The sequence below is a fragment of the Perca flavescens genome, chromosome 20 (genome assembly GCF_004354835.1).
Source record: "Perca flavescens isolate YP-PL-M2 chromosome 20, PFLA_1.0, whole genome shotgun sequence".
NCBI classification, from domain to species: domain Eukaryota; kingdom Metazoa; phylum Chordata; class Actinopteri; order Perciformes; family Percidae; genus Perca; species Perca flavescens.
Window position 1 is genome coordinate 17,356,740 of NC_041350.1, and position 22,570 is coordinate 17,379,309.

Here is a 22,570-nt window from a genome sequence, read left to right on the forward strand (position 1 = left end):
TATAGCACTCTTTTCCCCCGACTCACTCTCTCGCTGACTCCACATTACCTTATCACACTGAGAGCTTTTAGCTGAGCTTCCAGCCATTAGCTTCAGACAGTGGGCAGCTACCGGGCTGGAACAGAGAGACAGAGAGAGTGAGTGAAAGAGAGAAAGAGCGAGAGAGAGGGAAAAGTGGTCTCCTGGTGGCTCTGGATGATGTCAGTGGCGAGAAAGGTCATTTTATAACACCACCTGTCCATCTTGCCTGCGAGGAGGCTCAAAACAGGTCTCAAGGCATGTGGAGACCTCTGTATAAACTGACCTTCAACAATTTTCATTTCACTTACGCAACATACAAAAGTTCATGGGCACTTTTGTCCTATTCGGGCTGTAACTGTGAGTACACTATAAAAGTTCCATAACAGCCACTATGTGCCCTTGTGCAAGGCACCAAACCTGAAATTGCTCAACTGCACAAAAAGCTGCCCAATAGCTTGTATATACATTTGCTGTAAAGGGGTGTTTGTGGTTAATGTACCTGGATAAAGGTTAAAAGCAAAATGTGTTTTGTATATATTATAAATATATGCAAAACCGGTATAAGCTATAATAAGCTTTAGAGTAAATAATATAATGCACACTATAATCCCATCATTCATAATCACTCAGAATTAGTTTGTGCCCATTAATTCCAGACAACTTTGTGGACCCCTGACTGAAGACCACCTGAAACACTTAAGCTTCTTCCAGCCTTCCCTCGGAGCAGAATAGCTGATTTGACATCACGTTGAGAGCAATTGTTCGGCTGCTTACTGAGGCGTTAGAGCTGGTCAGAGTGCCCGCCATGTGAGACAACCAACGTGTTATTGACAGATGGCCAGCCTCCTGCCCTCACAGGAGTCTTCAAAACCAAACAACTACTGGATACACCGAGGTGATCCTCACATCGATATCAATCAATTATTCACATATTTGTGCCGGCTTGCGAAAAGCATCTTGACTGCATTTTATAAGTGCCAGACCAACATGCATTTTGTACGAGGGAGCTCAGCTATTACCCTGCGTTTGATCCTACAGTTGTGGTGAACTAACTTTCGCACTGTCACAGCGTGACACAGAACTGCGATTAAGTGGGTCAATGATTCTTATTGTCTGCATTACAGCCATTAGCTTTTATGGAAGAATACATCATGTGCACCAGTACTATATTTGAAGTAACACGCAGAGAGGCCTGATTTATTCATTTTCAAATTTCTTTCGACACAAAACCGAGGTCAAGCCTTAAACTTTTCTGCATACTAAGTGCACTTGAACTGAATACATAACTAGGGAGGGAATTTTTGTGTGGGTGCCTCAGTTATGTTACATGCTGGAGAGGAAGAAGCGGCAGTAGCAATAGCACTGTAGTTATACAAGCAGCTGTTTCTAGTGGCTTTGGCAGTACTTGAGGGAGATCTAGTTTATTATTCCTTGTTTAGTCAGCCTCTCTGGACTTTATCCTTGAAGTGCTTCATATAAAGTGTAAAGTAAAGCACAACTACACTGCACTGTTTAATATGATGTGCTTTGGTACATACCATCACATGCTCTCTTTCTCTCCCTCATGTTAGGCAGATATATTAAAGCTGTGCCCCGAGGTCAACAGCAATAGCCCTCATTGTACCCATCCCCGTGCCCTTGTGTTCTTCATAGCCACCACTATGAGAGGCGATGATTCATTCTTTTGATCCACTCCAACATCATTAAGTTATTAGTTGATTTCAGTGGATTTAATCAGCATAGTAATTCCTCTCCATGGGAAGATAAGTCTCTCTCAAGAGCAGTTACACCGTTCACTATGCCTGCTGATTAGACACAAGCCCCCAAAATAATTCATCAGAAAACTGCAAAAAATAATTTATAAAAAGTGCTTCTCACAAAACCCGCTCAGGACCTTTGCTTCTTAATAATTAAACTCTGCAATTAGGCATCTAACCATGCACTCAGTGTGAGGCTCCATGCAATATTCATAACCATACATAATTATGCAATATATTCAGTGAAATAAGAGGCCATATATTCACAGTGGGGCTGTCAAGAGGAAAGACATTTTTATTTGGTTTAACACCGTTTCATCTTATACATGAGCAGCTGGCTTCTGGAGACAGAAGAGAACGAGGACGTCTGGTCCTTAGCAGTCTGACACTGTATGCTGTGGCTCTGGCTCATAGAGGAAAGAAAAGGAGAGAGAGGGAGAAAGGGGGAGAGTGAGTGAGAGAGATATAAGCACTGAGTGATGATGCTCTCACCATGGGAACCACCAATATCAAAGTCTATCTGCTGGACACAACAAAGAATTACCTTAGTAGTATCATACATTGACCACAGTCAACACAAGATGCAGAAAAGAAAGAAAAGGCATTAAATTAAAATGGAGCCGAGACAGGGCGCTGTCTCGGGATGTATTGTATGATAAATTATACATAATGCTCATCCCAGCACGGTGAAGAACTATAGAAAGAAAAGAGAGCTAAAGCCCTTGATGGTGCCTGTAGCAAATAAGCAGCAGCAGTCTACAGTGGACACACTGTGGACAAGGTTGGCTTTCATCTTGAGATGCAGTTGAAAGCTACGGGCTACGCACAGAACAAACTGGCAATCAAAGCTAATGTATAACCGGGCAGTGGTGCACTTCACAGAGCCTGTCGTGTCGAGTGCAGCGGAGATCACACACAGACGCCTCTCTCACTTCACAATGGCTGATTTTCAACACACGGTCTTTGAGAAGTTATTATTTTTCACAATGTAAATGTAAAGAAAAAGAAGAAACTTGTTGCGGGTGGGAGCTGCTGTCTTTTGAAGGCATTTCATGGCATACGGAATATGATGAATGAGAAGAAAAGCATACATTTACTGCACTTAACAAAGGCTCTCATTCTCCCTCAGCAAAGACATCCACAAGGATACCATTTGCTCTACAAGGATAGGTGAATGAAGCAGAGGATAAATATGCATTCTGTATCCTAAGATGTATTGTAGTGGACTAACGCCCATATAGATTACTTGAGTCGCAAATATCATGAAGCTCTTTGTGGAGAGATTTCACAAGCACTTTAATATCCACACCAATCACCTGTAATGCTCATAAGTTATACTAATAACACGGAATATGCTGTATATGGTTAATATGAACACTGCTGTGCTCTATGTGGAGCTCTACTACCCTCTGCATTGCATTGTTTGTACAGTACATACCTCTTGAATGAATGTCACGTGGATCAGAGCAATGAATGTTCAGGTTTCATTTTTTCTGCAAAATAGAAAATATAAAAAAGAAAATTGTGTATATATAAAAATTCAGGAGTCAAACCAGCCTCTCAAGACTTCTTACACTTAGTACCAAACAAAACCAGTCTGTTTTTCTGTCCCTGTCGTATGCTGCAATGACCTTTTAGGATATGACACAATTTTACTGTCGGTATAATACAGATGTGATTAACATAAATAAGACTTAAAGTCAAATAGGCGTAAAGGTCGTCACTCAGGACTAGTCCCGGGTCCGCAAGGTGATTTACAACAACTTAATTTGACTGTGTGGAGTAATTTATCTGTGACAGAGCAAGCCATGCAACTCTCTGCATGTCTTGCGCACATATAGGCGACAATATGCCATGACTACACACATCTCATATCTACCCAATCAGTCAAGATGCTTTACAACTTCTGTCAGAGGCCCTAACAGTTCTCGTAAATTACAAGGCCATTGTACATGGTGCCAATAACTTTTGAAGGAGAATCTCAGCCAAACTGAACCCAGTAGTATCTCTCACTTTTATATGTGGAAGTCAAGATGGAATACCCCTGGTAGAGTACATATGAAGGAGGCAGGGGAAGTACTTTGATGGTGGATTTGCTTTTAGAGAAATGCCTCCTATTTTCACTCTGCTGACAAATTCCTCTCAAGGATAAAAACTGGCCCAGATATTGACATTTTGATGCAAAGCAGGTGGCGGGCAGGCTTGATTCTGTTAGAGATCACTTGCATTTCCTTTCACATCCCACTTCTCTCCACTATGCCTCGTGGGTCTCCTGTTAAGCCTTGCATCTGTGTCATCTGCAGATCCACTGCGACAGCTAGGGAATGTGCGACATAAATGATGCAGAACCATTCATAAACAGCAACAACAATATAATGTCATAGGGACAGAAAAATGAGTATGTGGGTCTGGAGTCTGCAAGTAATAATGGGTTGTGATTTATTTCAAATGCCCCCTGCAGTTTCCATTGATATTCTGCAGGGAAATCCGATCCAGTACTAGACTGTACGGTATACGGATGCATCACAACCTCTAGTGCTGGCAATATGAGGATAATTGAAAGAGAATACATGTGCATACGTAATAATCATGCACATGAGTATAAGGAAAAACACAAAGCACAAAGTGCTGTCTGTTAGGTAACTCTGCGCGTGCGTGCCTGTACATGTATTTGGGTGCTTTTATAATAGCATGGATGACACGTGAGCGAGGTAGGGAGTCTGCTGTTAGTGCCGGATGCTGTGATTTTCCTGCTGTAACACTGACAGGGTGAAACTCAGATTGAAGGGCAGAGAGTGATAACCACGCGCAGGGAGACACAATCCCGTTCCCATTTAGTCAGCTTTGGAATTTTCACATGGAACAATTGAGGATGCCTCACTACCAAAGCCTATGTTTTGTAGGCAATTACAGTGAAATTGCCTGAACCAGCTGAAAGGCATAATCGCCCAACAAAGGAGAATCTCAAGTTCACATTATTTCTTTAGACACCGTTTTCTCCCCCCCCATAATCAAATGTGTAAAGCACTTATTTTGTGTTTTGTCAGATGTGTTCTTCTCTAGATCAATCACATAAAAGTCAGACCATGCAATTCTACTTAGAATAATAAGTCATAGAGGGGGGAAAACATGAATTTTCATAGTAACAAGGTACATATCCCTCTCATTCTGTCTGAGTGGCTCCAAATTACAAACAACATGGGAAATATAAGAGTAGTGAATAATCCCAGGCTCTCAGCATGGCACACATTGATGTGCAGGTGCCTTTAATACTAGAATAAGTCATCTGAGATTGGGGAGGTGAAAAAAACCCACTCAACCAGATGGTCTCCATAAAGCATGGCGTAAACCTCTCCCAGATGTTGAGAGGTGGTTGCGGATCCAGTGACATGCAATGTGAGGGAGGAACTGGTAATGCAGAGTGTATTAGTGGTCTCTTTATGGGTGCATTAGGTGCCGCGGAGGGGAACGCAGGGAGCGCGGCCGCTGCTGCCAGTGAGCTACTACCAGGCTTTATGCTTTGATGAACCTACCCTTGAAAATCCGGGAGACCCGTGACCGTATTCTGCAAAGCTTGGAAGACGCCTCCCTCTCTTTAGCCTCCTGGAAAACATAAATCAGTTTCTCATATCATCATCTAGTCATATTCAATGCATATGCAGCTCTAATCGGTAAATCTGTCAGCTTTCTCCCCTTTCAGTGATATATCAGATTCGTAATACTCTCCCACATATGCAGTAAATCTCTGACAGAGCCTATGTTTCTTAAAATTCAAAGACAAGACTGCATGGAGCAGAGAACTTCACTTGAAAACAGATACAGAAAGTGGAGTAGCAGCTCAGTTTAGGATGTCTCTCTACTGAAGGCTTCAGTGCATTCCAGCGTCATCTCTCTCCTTACCACTAAGCAGTGGCCCAGACAGGAAACCAGAATAAATTTCCCCAGTTCATTGTCCTCGCTGAGGACTAGCAGAACATCTCAGTCTGATTAATGGCTGTACACTGTCTAATGAACAGTAATTGAATGGTATAATGCAGTAGGTCCTTAAAAGCCCAGAGGAGGAGTCGTCTTCCTCTGCCTAGCTCTCTGGAAATGCAAGGCGGTGACATTGTCTAGAGTTGATTATAGTTGACCTTGTATGGAGAGAATAAGGCCTTTGAAATGGCTAACCTAAGCTTTGGGGAATAGGAGCACGGAAAAACAGCTGAAAGACAAATGAAATGGACTTACATTGGAAAAGGAAAGAAATGGATCAATGCAGCGCTCAATAATGATTCGATTTTTTATCACAAAATTCTTAAGAAGAGGAAGACAATTGATCAAACATCCCTAGTCGTATTGGCATTTCTAACAATATTAATTAAGAAAAAATGCTTAGCTCACTGGTTGATAAATCAGCCAATATTGTTATATCAAAACAAATGGTAGTTGTAAACACAATACCGCACCAGTGAGTACAAATCTACCCTTGTCCACATTTCCTCAAAGTGTATGACATCTACAACATAGACAGAGTCCCCCCTCATGAAATCAATCAACTCCTTAACAGAGTGCACTCCAAAGGAAAACACAACCTTCAGAAAGCCTAACAAAAGTCAGTCAAGTGATTATAAGAAAAGCTTTGATAAATGTGCATCAGGCTCCAGCCCGCCATCCTTCGCTCTCTTCCACTGAGATAGCCTGCCTTCACTCCCAGCGGACATCTCCACTTGGCAGAGATGCTGAATCTCGTTATTCTTTATTTGGCCTAGACCACACAGGTCAATATCCCACGCACACAACTGCCTCCCCGGTGTACTGTCTGTAAATGTATTCACTATTTAAATTCAATGCAATAAATCATTTAAAGCTTGGGCTGAAAATGTAATCATGTAATTGAATTTGGTCATCAATATCTACTATATACATGCACATATACGGAGTACACAGGGCATTTCGCGAGCACATATGAGCGCTCGAGTGGAAGGAAATCTGTCCGAACTCAGCTCAAAGTATGAGTCATAGCAGTGCAGTTATCCCTCATTATTATTCACACCCTCTAAATGATGAGGTTGCCAACAATAAGACAGCGGCAGTCTGTTTGGCCTCAAAGAGAAAAGAGTAGGGCATGCATCAGTGATGGTTAGACTTTAAATTCGATGAGTTTCACCTGCAGCATCATTATTTCTGGTATAAGGACAACTTTTATGAATATACTAGAATCTTGGAATACTGGAACACATGACTGAACATAAAACAAAAAGGTAAATTAGGTGTTCTTATAAAAAAAAAAGAAAAAAAAAAGTAGCTTTCCTTTATGATTTCTACTGTTTTTCTAGAAGGAGCCAATCTCTCCAATCATATGAATTGTGTATATCACAAATATTAGTTGGGCTTTATGTGGTTGACATTGGACAGTGATGGCATGTGGCTACGAATGGGGAAATCAATTTGCCAGTCTCCGGCCGACTCTCACTGAAAAAGGTGGAGAAGACAAGCTCAAGCTAGTAAGACCATCTCTGCGGCCACACATGCCAGTGAGTCGCTCATCAGGAAATCAAATCACCAGTCTCTATCTGCCTCTGCTAGCCTGGCTGGTCAACGTTTTCAAATGTAAAGGAGGAAAAGGTGAAGATTGCTATCAGCTACGGTATACATTTCACTGGAATTGTACCTTGTACGATTTCATGTGACCGATGAAAATGGATGGATTGATTGATATATAGATATGTAACCTTCCATAGTTTATGGTTATAGGACTTCCTTTAACTTGCGTGACACAATTTGGACAATTCTAGTGTTAACTAGATTTAATGCTTTAGATGTGTTCTGGCATATGCTTTTAATTGGAGAGCTTGCAACAAAAATCCTACCATATCCTTATGTCAGTCTATGTTAGCTGACAAATCAAAAACTGCTTGGCGAAATGAATATTGCAAAAAAGTAGCTGTGTCTGTACATGGGATTATTATTATTATTTTCTTATTTATTTCATGGTCTTTCCCTGCAATCCATAGCCAATCTGAATCAGCAACATTCCTGTATGACTTAAAGTGATAAGTAATGAATTAAACTATTGATGAGGTCTTTAGCCAGGGTCATAACTGGCCCCCAGAAGTCAATAATTACCCCGATAAGAATATCTTTATTGCAAAAGTGCATACAGCAGCAAAAACATCACTACACCAAAACATTCCCCTATGGTGTAATTGCCACTGCTTGAAATTATAGTTTTCATTAAAACAAAATGTTCAAGGTTATTGATTGCTTAAATAAGACTCAATACCTTCTCATTTCAAAGCCAAATGAAATTGCTTGGAATAGTAATATCACCCAACTATTGTGTGCATTCATCACAGTTACATTGCTTCATATTGCTGTCCCTTGAGGATTATTGGAGCAAAATAAGTAGATTTAAATGAGTGTAATTTCTAGAAACAACAGATCCATGCAAAAACATCTGTATACACAGCTCAGCCCTACATCATCACTGTGAACGCACACAATCACCAGAGTAGAGGGCAGACATCAAATACGACCACATATAGGGTCTGTGGCTATGGTTAAGCTAAATACACTCTATAATACTACATAAAGTAAATGCACATTTCAAGATACACAGAGAGAACCATGGAAACAGAGAAATAGGTTACACACAAATTAGACAAAAGTGTAGCTGCTGGAAGCAGGTCTACGTAGTCTATATGGACGACCTTTCATTTCCGGGATTGTTCAGGTGCCGCTGGAAATTCCGCCGGATGTCTATCATTTTGGGTCGGATGTCCATCACCTTCCGCTTTCTTTGTGTTGTCATTCTAAACTCCGATTTCTGAGGACTATGGTTAACTGCTCCTCAGATCTCTGCAGGGTAAATCCAGACAGCTAGCTAGACTATCTGTCCAATCAGAGTTTTCTGTTGCACGACCAAAAAAAACAACTTTTGAACGTACACACGTTCCACCAAAAACAAGTTCCTTCCTGAGGCTATTTTGCAGAGGCACCGTCATTGTGTCCCCAAGACGATTGTGATTGGTTTAAACAAATGCCAATAAACCAGAGCACGTTTTTCTCCAATCCCGGGAATGTTGTGTGGACTAGCCAGACCCTCCTCCGCAGCGCTGTGGAGGAAGGTCTGGCAATGCGAGACTAGGTCTACGTGGCGCTCTCGCAGTTATTGACATGGTGATCATCATAATTGCTGGTTAAACCATTTTTATGTTAGTGAATCCAAGAGAAAATGAAAAAAAAAATTGGACACAATAATGAAGTAAAAACTAAATGTGAAATAGAAACTACATAAAACTCATAAGGGTACTTACATCCTTCCTGGAACCTGCAGACAAAGACCTCTGCAAACGCAAGTTGTCTGAATCATGGAGGGAGGCCTTGCGGGGACTCACAGAACAACTCCCATTCTCATACTCCTCGTCAACTATCTTGGCCTCAACCTGCAGGGAGGGAGAAAACAAGATCCCCCTTGGCTTACACGGCACTGCACTATTGATTTTGCTAAATATTTATATATTTACGCAACTTGTTCTACTGAGCGCCCATGAGTCTTATTCTGAGCAGAAAATGTTATGCTGTACTAGAAGTGTATTCTTAATTCTTTTTTAAACTGAAAAATACACGAGGTACAATAATGTGAGGAAAATGGGGAGAGGATGCTATAGCGGCAGATACTTTTCCATCTAACCCAACTAAGCCGGTTGTGATGTACTAAGCCTGTACTTCTGCTAGTCTTCACTGACAACAAGTTCTATAATTTTGATGAGTACAATCAGTAGCAAATATTCTATGCTTTTAAATGGACTCTGCACATGGCCAGGTGGCCTTTGTTTATTTATGTTGATAATAGTGTTTTAAGACTGGAATTAGTTCTTACTTCCTGTCAGATAAATAAGACCAAGATGTTCCATGACTGTATGCTAAAGACCTCTTCAGGTTGCAGTGCTATACCTGATCAATAGGCAGGTCCACCTTCACCTGGCGGTCTTCCTGCACCTCCGCTGCTCCTGCCATCTCACTTCTTTTGTTTTGTGCATTGAACACACTGCCCTCTGAGAAAAGTGATTAATCACAATTACCTCATCGGCTAGCAGTCACCGTCTCATTCTTCTGCACACTCATTCTCTCCTTCTCTATACCCCTCCATCCCTCACTGCCCTCTCCCTTTGCTTCTCCTGCTCAACTTCACAAGAGATCAATGTTGCCGTCAGGCCAATTATTTATTTATAGTGGTCCCACAAACAAAAAGGGCCACAGAAAGCCTCAGCTGCCCTGCCACAAATATGGCCAGCCAGTGTGAACTTTCAGTCCAGGGTTATTATAACTTTATTTACAGACTCAAGGTCCAGATAAGTACACATAAAATATTACAGGACGGGTACACAAAAACATAAAAACATACAGACATACTGTCTACCACATATTACATAAAGGGAACATACAAAACATACATACACAAAGATGGTTATGGACAATACTTAAAACATATGCAGATGCGTGTTTCAGTGTTTCCAGAGTTTGGAAGTATATCTGTTATCACTAAGTGCAGGGTTAGTTAAGGCAGTTAAAATTGTATTCTCTGACTCTGTTAATCGGCACCTGAATTTGTACATAAAATTCCTCAGCACAGCATGCAAGGTGGGAATATTACTCGTCACAAAGGACTTTTGACACTTCAACAAAATTCTAATCATTGCATCTGCATCATTGTATGCCACCTTTATCTTATTTATCTTTACTTTACTATAGCTGCACCATAGGTGAGCTGTATAAAGTGGTGTACAGTATGCTCTGAAAAGAGACGTTTTAACTTCTTCAGTAGTACACATATGAAATTTGCGTGCCAACATATTTGCTTGTCCATATAATTTACAGATTGAATTGAATTGAATTGAAAAAACTTTATTTATCCCGATAGGGAAACTGGTTTGCCACCAACCATACAGCAATCGAACACAATACACAACTAAAAAACAAATAAACAAACAAATAATTCTGGACTAGTAGACCAATAGACCGTGATAAGGAGACAGTAAATAAATAAATAAATTATAAAAGACAAAAATAATATCCAACGGTTAACAGTGTAGGTTATAAAATCTAACCGCAGCGGGAACAAAAGACCTTCTCATGCGCTCACTAGAGCACCGAGGCATTACCAATCGCTCACTGAAAGAGCTTCGGAGTCCTTTGAACAGAGGGTGTAATGGATGCCCTTCAAAAAGCAGGACAATTTTTAGTTTTAGTTTTAGTATGTCATCATCGTCACAAAAAATCATCCCTGATCATGTGGCCCAGGTATTTTATTTTAGTAACTACGTTTAGCTCTTGCCCCGTTAGTTCCTGACAGTGACAGGTTGCTCTTTACGCATGTGGGGAATAGCTTACGTATAGGGCAACTTCACACGGTTCCTTGTAAACAAACTCCTTTTTGTGTGTGGCTGCTGGACAGGGTGGGATGTAAATAATTAAAACACACAATTGAGCTTGAATCTACTTCAATAGCCTTAAGTAATTTCATTGAAATAATAAATAACAAAGCATGGTAGATTAATCAGTGACAAGGACAGGAACATTGTATAGAAAAATATACAGTAGGTGGTTAATAGCTCAAGGAGGCAATTATTCATTATATACTTTGTTGTGTTTTTCAGTCAGGCATTTCACTTTTGTATTTCTTTCTAGAAACACTCAAAAATCACACAGAAATCTGGTGCCAAAAGCTCTGATCCTGTACCACATGATGCTTGGAAACAATCAGAGCTATTGCCTGTACAAAAGGGTTCTAAGAGGTGATTTAAAGAAGACTCATGAAATACATCTGGTTAACTCTTGGGCCTTAGTATGTGTTGTGGGAGGAAAGCATTACTATGGCTGTGCTCAAGTGTTCAAAATGAAAATGTGGAAAGGGAACTGCACTACTTGTGCCTCGCTACAAACAACAGCATCTTCATGAGCACAACAGGAGAAAGTCAAATAGTCACTTCCATTTAATAATGTCAGCAATCATAGTTGCAACATATAAAAAGACGGCAGGTTTCAAATTGTGACAATTTGCCCATCTATTCTACCAAATCATGTTATCTGTGGTACGGTACAGGTAGGGCTGAAACAATTCCTCGAATAATTCGATTACAAAAAATCCTCGATGCAAAATGACTTGCCTCGAAGCTTCGTTAAATCAATGTTACTAACATTGTATGTTGACGGACGGTGTTTCCGCACGGATCATTATTACTGTCGCACACCAGACGCTGCTCAGTCTGCTGCTGGCGACAAATGCTAAAGCGTAAATAGCAAGGGGCTAAGAGAAGAGACAGGCTGGAGAAAACGACAGAAAGTGTCCAAAGTTTGGAATCAGTTCAAACGTAATTAAAACGAAAACTCTGTACAGTGCGTCTACTGCAAATTGAACTAGTTTACCACAATAATCGCACGATGTCAATGCTTCAGCATCTCAACAGAAAACATGTGAGTCTAACTTAATCCGCCATTCCAAGAAGCGGACCCGACAAAAGTAAATCACAGAGTCGTGTGGACAATGAAACTACACCAAACACAACTACAAAAAACAAAGACAAGAAAATGCATAGTGGTGACCACAATTTGATCTAAAGAGCTGACGCGTTGACTATCCCTTTGGAAAAACAGCTGATTGTTGCGCAACACTTTTTCTCTCTCTCTCCACGGAGAAACAGCGGATCAACGATCTACTAGCATAAGTGTAACAGAGCTGTTTAGCATTGTAATCAAATATATAAATGAAAATAGGTTTAGTATAACTAATATTTACATATAGGCTTATATACAGATCAGTCTCAGGTTGAAACTGAAAGTTAAGTTGCACAACTTCATGTAATGTTTATGTATGTTTAATCTAGGCCTATGCCTTAGTTTGAGGTTGATATAATTTGAAAAAATGTTTTCTTTAAAAAAAACAATGTAATATGGCACTTCAATGTACTTAATATGTTTAGTTTTTTGAGATATGATATTGTAAACAATGTAGGCAATAAAAATTTTGCTTTTTCCCGAAAATTTAACCAAACTATTGTCAATTATTGCTCTTCAATAAAACAAGTATTTCTTATCCGATTACTCGATGGAATAATCGGTAGAATACTCAATTACTAAAAGAATCGATAGCTGCAGCCCTAGGTACAGGTTTTGTCTTTCAAGTTGAGTCACTGTATTACTTTTCTTTTAAACAGCGCAATGTTCAAACCCATCAATCCAAAAGGAGCATTTTGTCACTTTTATGATCTTTCATCAGCGTTATTTGTATTTTATTATTATTACCATTTTGATCAGGAAAAAATTAGAGCATTTTATTTTTCCCCCACATAGTTAACAAGGCTTTCTGGATACATATTCAACAAAATGACCTGATTAAATTCATCAATGATTTAAGACCCCTTGACGGTGTTTGAAGTCTTGTTCGGTTTAATATTCACAGAAAAGATTAGTGTTTCATTCAAAGAGCAGGGTGCTGGATTCTGTTTGGACTTAAAAGAACAGGTTGAGAATCCAAAGAAAGCTCGTTCACCTGCCAAATATTAGTTGTTGTTTTTTATATTCCCAACACACACAAAACGAATATCTCCTTACGTACGTACGCACACACACACACACACACACACACACACACACACACACACACACACACACACACACACACACACACACACACACACACACACACACACACACACACACACCTACACTTGTGTTCAAATGTAGCCATACACATGTGCCCTTGCACATGCACACACATACTGTAGCCAAACACATGCATATACACATACATTTGTCTTCCTAAGCCAAAGGTATTCTTCATTCAAGGAGGTGTTGGAAAAAAAACACTATGAGAACAGGGGGGCTGGAGAGAGAGAGAGATATTTCATTAGAGTTGCTCTGCTTACCCCCTGTCGAGAAGAGAACTGGGTTTCTGGACACCTGCCTCTGTTGTTTGGTTCTCTCCGGTTTGGCTTGTTTCTTCAACTGCCCCCTGGCTGTGTGCTCAAGGTCCTCTCTAAAGCCTGTGTGAGCAAACTACATGAAGAGACAAAAGAGAGGACAAAAACAGGGGCACAGATTAAAGCGGATTTCCTCACATTTCTAAAAAGGACAAAACATCGCAGCAAAACTTGTTTCTCTGCTCTTTAAAGCTTTTTTACATTTTCCATTGACCTCAATTTTTCATGAGCTTTGTAGCTCCCCCGTGACTCCTACTGTATTGTATTCATCTGGTTCCAATACATCCTGTGCACAACCTATCAATCACTAGGGACCGTGGCAAACTAATCATTTATTGATGAAATGGGGCAGCCATGAATTTCTAACTGCATTTGTCTTATTTATCAAGCCAGATCAAACAATGAAAATCCAAACAAGCTTAAAGGGAAAGGGAGGGAGTTGTAGGGAATAACTTATTCTTCAGCAGTAGACAGCAGAAGGTTATTGATGGAGAGGGGAGGAAAAAAAAAAAAAAAAAAGAGGCTTGGGACTTCGTTGCATGGTGGGAGAGTGAAGGAGCAAGAAAGTAAGAGAGAGAGAAAAAGAGAGAGAGCATTGGGGAGAGTTCAGAGTGATGTTCAGACAGCAGGGTACACATCTGAATTAATGCTTCCACAAAAGGCAATTTTCTCCTCACAGGCTCCTCATCCCCTCTGTAGGTAGCAAGGTGAGGTATCACTCCCTTACAGACACACAGAGTGCAGGATAGAGCAGACTTAATGTTTCTTTTCAGCTACAGTGCTCTTTACTGCAGCTGCCTGGCTGGATCCCTGGGCTGGCTTGGGGGATAGTGTAGTGATCTCAGGCTTCCACCAAAATACACTTCTGGCAATGGTGTTTGCAAGCTCACTAACATGGCCTCTGGGGTATTATAGCAGCGTTGTTTCTTCACTTGTTTGCTTTCTTTAATGCAGAGGCAAAGTCTGTTGATATTCTTTTGAATTTCTACAGCTGTTGGTGTGCCGAGGGAGGAAAATAAAACAAAAAAAGAACAGTGAAGTTAGCCTGGTACTGTATATTCAGCAGAGAGTTGAAAGAGAGTTCACCCTCTATCGCTGCAGTGTCCACATAACCGCACAAGATCAAAGACAGAAGAGCAGTGGCACTACTGTCGCAGCAGTAAGCTGTTAATTCAGTTTCGCAAACTCAATTCGCCTGTGAGTGATGTGAAACAACTTCACCATAAAGTTCAAAATCAAAATACATCTGGCCAATCAAATATTGAACAGCTTGTTTTCCATGTTTACAGCCTCGTGGTGGGATGCAAATAGATCTTATTTAAATCAACAAAGTTAAATCAAGACTGTCTCACTCGGGGAGGGGAAAGCAGAGGACGAGGGGCGCCGCAGAGCCAGGAGAGTACAGCACAAGTAGCAGCACAACTGGAAACACGGCAGTGGAAAAGCTGAGGTCATTTCGCCTCTCGTTCTGCATTACATATCTACAGTACCATGTCCTGTGGGAGCAGACAACTGTGTGTATCAGGAGGCCCCAGAGAGAGAGAGACCAATAGAGAGAGAGTGCTAGAGTTAGTGTGAAGGGGGCTCAGGGGGACTGAGCAGAAAATAATCCGTGGTCCTCTCAAGCGGCAGAGAACAGGAGTCAACAGGAGGACACTGTGATATGATAACCAGGGGAAAACGGGGGTCCCAACCAATTGGACCGACCAGCCTCAAGCCATACTGGCTGTGATATCAGAAGGAGCCACTCCCAGGGCCGGGTCCTTAGTGAGCAGACACGCTGGCAGCAGTGAGGGGGTATAGTTTTTCCACGGGGCATTGCTACTTCCCCTCACCAATGACATCATCCAGAAACAGCGGAGAGATGGAGAGCAGCAGCATGTCATCGCTGCTGTCAGGGAGTTCAGCTATTAAAAAAGGTTAAGTCAGCCTTTCCGGGCCGTTTTCACAGGATGCTTCGTGTGAAGTACATGTGAAGCACAATTGCACTGTTCGTTATTATCCCAGTAATATGAAAGCACCTTGCTTTGATGCACGTCATTATTCTCTTTTTCTAGTTGCATTCCTCTTTCCCCAATTAATCTTCTCTTTATGCGACGTCTACCTCAAAAGTTTCTACCTCATCATGTCTGTGAACACCTAACTCAGCATATGTGCTTGCCCCCGATGGGAACATGGTGTGCTGGAGAATTTCAATATCACACTCTGCAGAGCCGTCAGTTTAGACTTCAGTGGTTGCTCCAGACCAGATGTCCCATTCAGTGGTCCAGAAACGCTCCGCCGCCGATGCAGACAGGACAGACACCGTTTCCCATACAGCGAGGTTGCAAGAGCAAGGTTACATTTTACACAGCCTCAGTGGGCAGGTTTAAAGGATCTTTTTACAGGCATTTCAAACCAGACTGCTGTTGTTTTGTGAGGTCAAACTGAAATTAATGATGGACATGACCCTATAAATGTATGTGTAATCAGTAGGCTAAACAGCCAACAGATCAGGACAGAGTGGGCAATTTTTGTCACATGTATCTTTCCCCTCGGAAAGGTCCTTATTAACTGGTCAAATCATGTTTACAAATTCATGAGGTTCAGACGTGAAGGCAAAGGGAGTAAAATGCGGCAGCATCATGTCCATTGAATAACTTATACTACAATGACCTGGTGGATGCAAAACACAGCCATAGCTCTGTCTCTGTCTCCACCTCATGGTGCTGTGTGAAATGGCAAAGGCTATGGTCTTAGCAGTGTTGATTCAGATTTTCCTACCTAAGGACTAGGGGTGGTACGGTTCACAAAACCCACGGTTTGGTTCGTATCACGGTTTTAGGGTCACAGTTTTCGGTTCTGTATGGTTCTTGTTATTTTTTCTTTTAATCTTTAACACTCCAGAAATATACTTCAGCATATGATATATAGCTTAATTATCCACAATGTAGGACACATTATTAAATAATTATATTGTTATATCATGTAATCATGCACAAACTGAATTTGACTTGACTTTAAGCACATTATTGGGACCATCTCTGAGGAAAGCTAGGTGAGATTTTGATACAGCAAGAGGGAAGACATTGATGATTTCAACAAGCTTTTCATTTATTTGGCAAAAAAGGAGAATGTGTATTGCCATCGACAGGAACTTATGTGCATTTTTAGCACATGAAAATTGAAATATTACAGAATATCAATTGAAATAACTTGCATTTATCAAACTGCCAACTTCAGAGTAGCTCTTACAAAAATTGTATCCTTTAAAAGAAAAAGAGAGGAACTCTTAAAGCTCCGTCTTTTGAATAAGTCAGAATACGTTAAACATAAAAACAGTCCTGGGCTGGGACACATTCATACGGTTTGATAAAGTACTTATTGGACTTTAACTTATCATTGCACTTACAATAACGAGCGTAGCTGTCAGGTCCTCCTGTACGTCTCATCTCTGTTTTTTCCTGCATCCACCGTGTGTGTTTGTGTGTGTGTTTGTGTGTGTGTGTGCATGCATCAGTCACGGGGAGAACTAACCAGCCATGTCCGCTGCAGAGACCCGACAGGATTGAAACTGCAGCCGCTTCAGCGACTTTAAAGTGAAACAAACGTTACAGCGTACATTGATGTTTAAATGTATACAGGTTGGCAGGACGGTCTGAAATGTTTTGCACAGTCTTTCGCTGTACGTTTTGTTGGTAACTTGTCCACACCTCTTCTTTTGCGCAAAAGGGAAACACACTGTCTGAGGTCACATACGGGCACGAGGCTACATTGCACACGTGTCGAACCGTGCGGCACACACGCTCTGAACCGAGACAAGCGGACCGAACGGTTCAGATGTTTTTTCGTAAACCCTACCACCCCTAAGGACTGAACCTCAGTTCAGCAAAGTTTGATAACAGTGAGATTTCCATATATTGTTTTATGATTGGATAGATTTGAATAGGATGAAGAAATCTTACAATATTCTTCACATATTCTAATATATTACGGATAAATATTCATTGTATTTCTGAATATAATGGTAGACAACCACAGATACAGCTAGAGATAAGGCACGGGGCATTTTTCTCTATCTGAAAAAAAATTGGCATCTGCCACAGCATTGTCATCTTTCATGGTTAGAAAAATCAGATGTCAGACACGAATCTCACAGGGGGGCCCCCCATATCCACCTCAACTTGCTGAGTGGGCATGTTCTCATCTTCACCATGTGATTTGGTGTTCATCTTGGGCCCACAGCAGCGCAATCCTCATATGGATTCAAAGCACTTCACTGTCTATTTAATCACAATACAAATTGTCCCAGTTCTGGTTTGAATAAGAGATTTTTTCAGTAAAGTCCCCCTGGTGCATATGATCTGTCTATGAGGCTCACTGCATTTGATCAAGTGGGCCAGCCTTTCTCTGTGGGGATTACCCATCAAAGTGGAAAGCAAAGGTAACTCAATGCCTCTTGCAGACAGTGATTGATGATAGCGCTGTTTCATAACGAATTGCACCCCCACAACAAGTCTCACACGTGGGAAATGTTAATTGAAATGCTGTGTGTGCAAAGATACGCTTTTCAACTGTGATACTACAAAGGTGTTACAGCTATAAACAAGAGGGAATTTAGGGGGGAAAAATATAACAATTGAGCAATTCGCGAGAAAATGAACAACCAGATGGCAAACTACACCCAACTCTGAAGCAATAGTACTCACCACATCCTTTGGATGTCTTGTCTTTCTAATAGCAGGTAGGATGTCTTGGCTGCAGGGGGACAAAGGGAAACCAAAATTGACAAACATTTTATCCTTCCTTTTCACATCAAAATAGGGATACAGTGTTTCTTTAAAATATGTAGATAACTTATTTCATTGACCAAAAATCATTGGTGTCATACTGTTTGATCACGTTGGTTTCCTTGATTAAATCCCTGCAGGGGTCGTAGTGATCATATGGGAGAGCTTTAAACTTTTCAGCACCAACTGCGACATAGTACTGATTGTTCTCCAGTTCAGTGGGGCCGCAGACAGGACGTCCATCTAATGTGCAAAGCCTGGAAACTCAAATAAAGAAATACCACAAATTGGAGCAATGTTTTGTGATTTTTTTTAACTATGGTTATAAATAACTGTGTTTTGGATACTAAAAGAGACATAGGTCTCAAATATTGTTTGAGTGGTTAAACTTAAGCAGTGTTTGCCTCACAAGCTGTTTTGGATGAACACATGTGAGCACATCACAACCAGACATGGTCCCAATTACTAATTAATTAGAAAAATCATTCCGCTCTGCTAAATATTGCTGATTTAAAACTGATTGGAAAGCCTCCAGTAATCAGATTTCCACAATCTACTGTTTATTAGAGAAGCTGATACTCTACAGACAGGCAGGATTCAGTATTGTGACTGAACTGTTAACTTCAAAAACATAAAAATATGTATTCTTTAGAGTCGGGTCCTATTTCCTTAATACAGAAAAACAACAGGTTGTACCTTTGCTTGCCCTCAATAGTACATGACTAAATAAAAACTGTAAGGGCTCATAACGCACTGATGTTGGACATCACCTGAACACTGCACCAGTGCGAAGACGCACTTTCTCTGTCACCATGGCTAAAACATTTTCCCAGCTTCTAAGAGTATACTTTGGGATCCGTATTCGAGCTGGAGCAACCAAGGCATCGCCATTGGTAAAGACACTATGAAACACAACAAAAAAATAAGACATAAAGAAATAAACAGTTAATTGCTGAAAAGGAAACAATGGGGAGAAATATTTCTTTACTGCATAACACAGCAAAGAACATTCTCCATTTTACATTCAGGGTAACTTTGTATCCATCTTAAAATCAATACTCACTTTATAGTGCAAGATTCGTCTGTAGTTATCTTCCAGCGAGCAGAAACTACTATTCTGCTGTGAACAACAGGTCGGATCTGAAAATGTCAAAACTAGGGTTCAGAAAATAAATATGGCCCAATGGTGAATAAAGTGTCTGACTCAAACTTATTGATTTATGTGTAAACAGGACTCTTGACTATAATCAGTTTGGTTCCAATTATCATTCAGACCACTGTAAGGTGTCAGGGTTAGGCTCCAGCAGAAAGCTCCATATCGTAGTATTGTCACACAACATATATCCCCTGACAATAAAGGTTAGACTAAGCTTAGTCATTTTCAGTATAACTGATCAAAGACAGACACCAAAAGTGGGCTTACCTGTTCTTTTTTCTTTTTCTGTGGCTTCTTTGTTGTTATCTCACAATAGCTGGAAGGCATTAAATAATAAATAATGTAAATGACTCAAACCCAGGCTCCAGGTGTTAACGTTAGCATACATGTGAAACCTATAAAAGATAGATGAAGGACAGCTCTAGACCTGACAATGCCAATCAAAAGTTTTACAGCTGCTCTGAACTTTATGCCAACTAGCTAGACTGTACTGGTCAAGACAGCAAATAAAACCGCAACAGTAAACGGTAAACTAAAATGTAGTCTTTATTTAAGATTTGTTTGTGTAAATGTAGGCTAACGTTAACTAGTCTAACCCTAAAGCATTTAGATTAATGATATGGATACATAGTTTACGGACTATGGAATTGCCTACCAACCCAGCCAAATGCCCAGCCAACAAAAGAAGCAAGCTTTACAGAACATGGCCGAAAGTAATGCACGTTATCAGGGCCGATGATGGAGCTCGTCCTTGGTTACAGTGACATACTGTTCTGTGACCTTCCAGCTACAGTATAACCAATACATATAGCTATAGCTACACACACCGATACACACCTTAAAGCATGGTACCTACTCCAGCTTTTTGAACTGCTCATTTCCGGCTGCAACATATACACTCCCATGCTTCAAGTCGTCCAAATGCTGAACTTTGTGGCCCTCTCTGGGAGTGTACAGCCTTCTCACGGCGCCAAACGGAGCCTCAATCCCTCTGGTCAAAAAGGTCAAAAAATTGTCAAAGGTTGACAAATACCGCGGATTCACAACTATTTTTCTTCCGGAAAAGAAAGCGTCTCCGTTCTTGTAGACAATTATTGTTCTGGTCGGCGGCAGTTCACCTCTCCTTGCTGTGCCCGGCATACTTTAGCTAGCTAGCCAACAGAGGCAGTTTAACAATAATGGCACTTGGTGTCAAACGTAAATGTGTCAAAGGCAGGCGTGTTGAGCCTCCAGAGACGTAACTGGAGATAGCATCTGATATGGAAACCAATTCTTCCACATGAGCACCAAGAAACCTATACACCGCCTGTGTTGTTTGCTGGTTTCTTCCTTTTGTATGCAGCTAACGTTGATTTAGCTAGATGTTTGATTCCAAAACTTAAATGTTTCCAAGGCAACCACATCTAGTTTAACGTTATTGAGTCACGTTGTGTAATTGCATTAGGTTATCCTACTTTAAAATAACACTTTACAGTATATAAAATGTCCAACAAGCTAACATTATTATTATTATTATTATTATTATTATTATTATTATTAATAATTCTTATTATTAGGTTTTTGGGGAAATTTGGCCCGGAGTCCTTCTTTCTCCACTGGATCACTGGACTTCCATTATATTAGTCCTTCATGATCTGCATTGTGAAGATGTGACTTTTGTAGTAGGTAGTTTGTAATGTGCAGGAACATGTTTTGTAGTGCAAGAACCTTATCATTGTATTAAAGTTGCAATAAATAATTTTGACCACTGTGGACAGAAAAGACAATACGAATTTGCTGTAACCCTTGATATATCAGCAAACAACTGCCTACATCTGACATAAGTAACTGAGGGACATCCTGTTTGAGTTCAATATTGGCTCACTTTTACACCTGGGTTTGGTCCACCAACTCCTTTTTATCTTATAACTTAAACTTCACCCTTTGTTTTATTTGTCTCCAAACAACTTTGTGCTGTGTATGTTCAGGAGGCCCTTCACTAACGTGGATGTTGATGAGAGCCATTGATACACCCATATTGACCGACTAAGCTTATTCAGTTGGCATACCTTTCACCCCTTTACCACTCCACCTTTCTTTGCACATTTACCAAAAGACTAATGGGTGACTTGTTGACAGTGCTCCTGAAGCTTGTTCCTCCTCCTCTTCTTCTCCTTCTTCCTCCTCCTGTCTTCACTGGAAGACATGTTAAACTTTATTCCATGTATTACAGGCACAAGGTTAAACATCACTACTACTGGACGGACATGATATTTCCATGGTGGATATAGCAGTGGTTACAACATCAGATGCAGGGTGTGTTTCTTTTCTTATGTCCGTGCACTGTAGCCATATCTTCCATTTGCAGGGCGTTTTTTCACCGCAGAATGTCTGCCAGTCCACTGTTTAGACCGAGCTGTCCATATTGTTTACCACAAAGGTAACCAGCGATTGCACCAACAATGGCACCTAATTGGTTTATGCCAGACAACTTCTGGTCAATTAAATGCATAATTCATTAAAAGCATTAATTATTCATTTCTTATGGGACTGGTGCTGTGCTTTATTAGAAGAACTGAATCATGCATATTCAAATTCCTCTTCTTAGAGGGACTCAATAGGATATCATCTCAGCTGGGATGCCCGTCCTAAAGAACAATAGCATCCAGGGCTGTAAGACAACTTCTATTAATCACACAACTAAACCGTATAGGATTTTCAAAGATGAAAATGCCATATTAACCTAAGGTATGTAATGTCTTGTTTTTGTCATTCAGCAAACATTGTGCTGTCATATTGTTACCAAGTATAATTAATTTTTTTGTTATTTTAAACTCTCTTGTGTTTAGAGAATACATTATTTTTAAATAATATACATGTCACTGCAAAACTGTCAGCGGTAATTTAAGTATAATATCTTTGGTC

The 22,570-nt window shown here is 40.5% G+C and overlaps 1 protein-coding gene across 5 annotated transcripts; it reads right to left on the minus strand.

Annotated features, from left to right (window-relative positions):
• Nucleotides 1-2,040: 2,040 nt before the first annotated feature.
• On the minus strand, nucleotides 2,041-21,057 carry dcdc2c (doublecortin domain containing 2C). 5 transcript variants are annotated; one of them, XM_028564976.1, is made up of 12 exons: nucleotides 20,523-21,056; nucleotides 19,934-19,982; nucleotides 19,574-19,650; nucleotides 19,281-19,412; nucleotides 18,591-18,767; nucleotides 18,430-18,478; nucleotides 13,688-13,817; nucleotides 9,717-9,817; nucleotides 9,077-9,205; nucleotides 5,312-5,381; nucleotides 3,217-3,271; nucleotides 2,041-2,181 (listed from the first exon to the last, which is right to left on the minus strand). In XM_028564976.1, exons 1-11 carry the CDS (start codon nucleotides 20,804-20,806, stop codon nucleotides 3,240-3,242), a joined length of 1,230 nt encoding a protein of 409 aa, XP_028420777.1. In that variant the 5' UTR covers nucleotides 20,807-21,056; the 3' UTR covers nucleotides 2,041-2,181; nucleotides 3,217-3,239. The 5 variants fall into 5 exon arrangements, with proteins under 5 accessions (XP_028420777.1, XP_028420778.1, XP_028420779.1 ...); XM_028564977.1 differs by having other exon boundaries at nucleotides 2,041-2,185; XM_028564978.1 differs by having other exon boundaries at nucleotides 18,612-18,767; nucleotides 20,523-21,054.
• Between the last annotated feature and the right edge of the window lie 1,513 nt (nucleotides 21,058-22,570).

Bases quoted from the DNA above. Each gene is read 5' to 3' on its own strand.
- dcdc2c (XM_028564976.1), bottom strand. From the start codon at position 20,806: ATGCCGGGCACAGCAAGGAGAGGTGAACTGCCGCCGACCAGAACAATA. The intron at 19,413-19,573 runs GTGAGTATTGAT...TGTGTTTCATAG, and splicing joins GACGAATCTTGCACTATAAA to TGTCTTTACCAATGGCGATG. The intron at 9,206-9,716 runs GTATAGCACTGC...CCCTCCCTGCAG, and splicing joins TGGACCTGCCTATTGATCAG to GTTGAGGCCAAGATAGTTGA.